This window comes from Penaeus monodon, chromosome 29, assembly GCF_015228065.2.
Source record: "Penaeus monodon isolate SGIC_2016 chromosome 29, NSTDA_Pmon_1, whole genome shotgun sequence".
Classification (NCBI taxonomy): Eukaryota; Metazoa; Arthropoda; class Malacostraca; order Decapoda; family Penaeidae; genus Penaeus; species Penaeus monodon.
Genome location: NC_051414.1, coordinates 8,842,944 through 8,845,451, shown reverse-complemented (window position 1 = coordinate 8,845,451; position 2,508 = coordinate 8,842,944). Strand labels below are relative to the sequence as shown.

The following is a 2,508-nucleotide window of genomic DNA, read 5'->3' as shown; positions in this document are numbered from 1 at the left end:
TATGGAAGCGCTTCATCTGCACCCTGTGATGACTCCTGATGACCGCCGGCCCCGAGCCCAGGTTGTAGCGGAACTCCACGTATCCGTCGACCAGCGCCAGGGAGATGAAGTCGCCGGACCCGTCAGGCTGCTGCTGGCTGTACAGGAGGATGCCGCTGTCCGTGAAGGTGCGGAATTCGAGCTCCAGCTGTTTTGGGGGAAGGATTCAGGATGAGGTCAGCTTCGTCGGAAGTTGAGCTTGGAAAGTATTAATGGATCATAAATACTTCAGTTCGGGATCTTTTGCAAGAGGGTTGCTCTTATGTTTCCAATTATCTTGTTAGACCCTTTGAAAATAATATTTCTGGATTAGACATGGTTACTCTTTCATTCAAGTTAGGTGTCTGGATCCAAATCTAAGACATACACAACAAAGGCGCAATAAACAAGTAGATACCGAGACGCGTACTGACCCACGTTGCTGCGTCTCGAGCCCATTAGCTTTTCTGAAATGCTCGAACTTCAGGATCTCACCTGCACTTTATTGTAGGCCTTGATCTTCTTGACCTCCAGGTAGGACGAGCCGCTGAAGGAGGGCGTCTCGTAGGGCGGCGGAAGCTCCTTCTCGCACTGGAGGCCCGTGGTCCTGGGGGGACACTGGCAGCTGTACCCCCCATTGGTGAGCTCCCGGCAGGTGCCTCCCCTCTGGCAGGGTCGCCGGACGCACGCCCCGACGACCTCCTCTCGCCCCGGGGTCGTCACTGCCGCGAGGAGAGGCCAAACAAGGCGTGTCAGGTCATCCCCTTCGAGTCTCGCGTCATCGCATCATTTCAAGATTCATAATTGCAGTGCGCAAAGGCCGACATGATTAAGAGAATGATGGTACGGAAAAGTCATTATGCATGAGACACACCTAAAGATATAAACGGACCATTAACGTACACAGTGCAGGTGCAAGCGAGCCATGCAATGCAGCACCTTACCTGTCTGGAGACTTACCCACGCACGTCTGACGGTCGGCGCTCTGAGTGTACCCGCTGCGGCACGTGCAAATGGACGTCTTGCAGCGGGAGTAGGGCACCGAGCAGTCCTTGTCGCGGTAACAGATCGAGCCCAGCAGGCCGAAGGCGGCGATGGTGACGGGCGTGGGCGGCACGCTGAAGATGCTGTTGGAGAGGCTGTGCGTGCTGGAGCCGGGGGCGCCGCCGATCACGTACTCGGGCAGCAGCAGGTGGCGCGTGGCCTTCGCCGCCTCCTCGCGGTGGGGCTCCGTCGACAGCGGCGCGGTAGACCGGCGCAGCGGCGACTCCGTCACGCCGTCGGATTGGTTGCCTACGTTCATGGTGTACATGAGAGCGGCGCTCACACTCGGGGGCGGCACCACAGATAGGTGCGGTGCCGTAGGGGCGGCGCCACACGTAACAGCAGTGCCACACACATAGGAGCGGTGCCACAGACATCGGTGTGGTGCCACACATACGAGCAGTGCCACACATACATGCAGCACCGCGCACAGGAGAGCGGTGCTGCAGTTCCCCGAGTGGCGCCACACATGCGCGCGGCGCCAAGTGGTGGCGCCGCGCTGTGTGGCGCCGCCGAAAAAGCCGAACCGACAGCCGCAGAGGCCGCGGCTCGAGCGTCGGCGGGAGGGAGGTTGTCACATAATAGAATCCATAGCAACATTAGCCAAACGGAGTGCAACACAGGTGGATGACAACACGTGTAACAAATGTGCGTCCTACTGCCATATCCAGAAACTCTTGGGCTCGCCTCGAAGCGCCTCAGAGGAACTAACACTACGGCAAAGTCTAGTGAGAGTCTAACACAAGAGGTCGTTGGTGCAACACAACTACACGCTTCCAGACATTGACAGTATTACGCTCACGAGGGTTGGGACACAATGGGAGTTTATATGTGATGTTTAAGTTAACTTTCAGGTCAGAGTTACGTTAGGCTGTGACTTTAAAAAGGGGAAGACAACTCGAGAATTCTCTGACTCTCTCTCTTCTTTCTTCTTATATTTTAAAAAGAAAAATATACTAAAGATCTTGCGTGCGAAAGAAAAAAAAATCAGATTTAGTGAAAGTATACAGTGTGTTCATGTCATTCAGTTTATAAGGAATGCCAGTCAGTTTATGGCACTGAGGGGAGCGACTCGGGTGGATCTTAACACAAAGGCCAAAGGAATTGTGAAATGGACTTGGGTCTCAGACTTGACATGATAAGAGAGTCATGAAGTAAAGAAACCTCTTGGCTTTCCTTGATCATCAGTTAAACAACACCAGCGTCGCCCACAGGTCTCCGCGCGCCCTCAAGGACAGAGACTTGTGGGCAACGCCTTCGTCTTAGTCTTTCTTTTCTGTTTATATTTAAGGTGCGGTGAATGATAGAGAGCGAGGCGACGAGGGCGCAGTGCAGGTGCTCAAGGCACAGACACAGACACAGGCGTGCTTCCCTCCCTGGACCTCCCTCGGTCGCACGTCACACTCTCGGGCCCACAGACACGAAGGACGTCTGCACATGCTCTGC

The 2,508-nt window shown here is 54.9% G+C and overlaps 1 protein-coding gene across 1 annotated transcript in view; it reads right to left on the bottom strand.

The window, feature by feature from the left end:
* The window catches only part of LOC119591720 (agrin-like), a 23,384-nt gene that overhangs the window by 10,034 nt on the left and 10,842 nt on the right, over nucleotides 1–2,508 (bottom strand). Inside the window, exons 7-9 of the mRNA XM_037940468.1 lie at nucleotides 979–1,311; nucleotides 514–740; nucleotides 1–187 (exon numbers count right to left, since the gene is read on the bottom strand). Of these exons, the coding sequence (XP_037796396.1) occupies nucleotides 1–187; nucleotides 514–740; nucleotides 979–1,311 (747 nt within the window). The remainder of the gene's footprint in view (nucleotides 188–513; nucleotides 741–978; nucleotides 1,312–2,508) is intronic.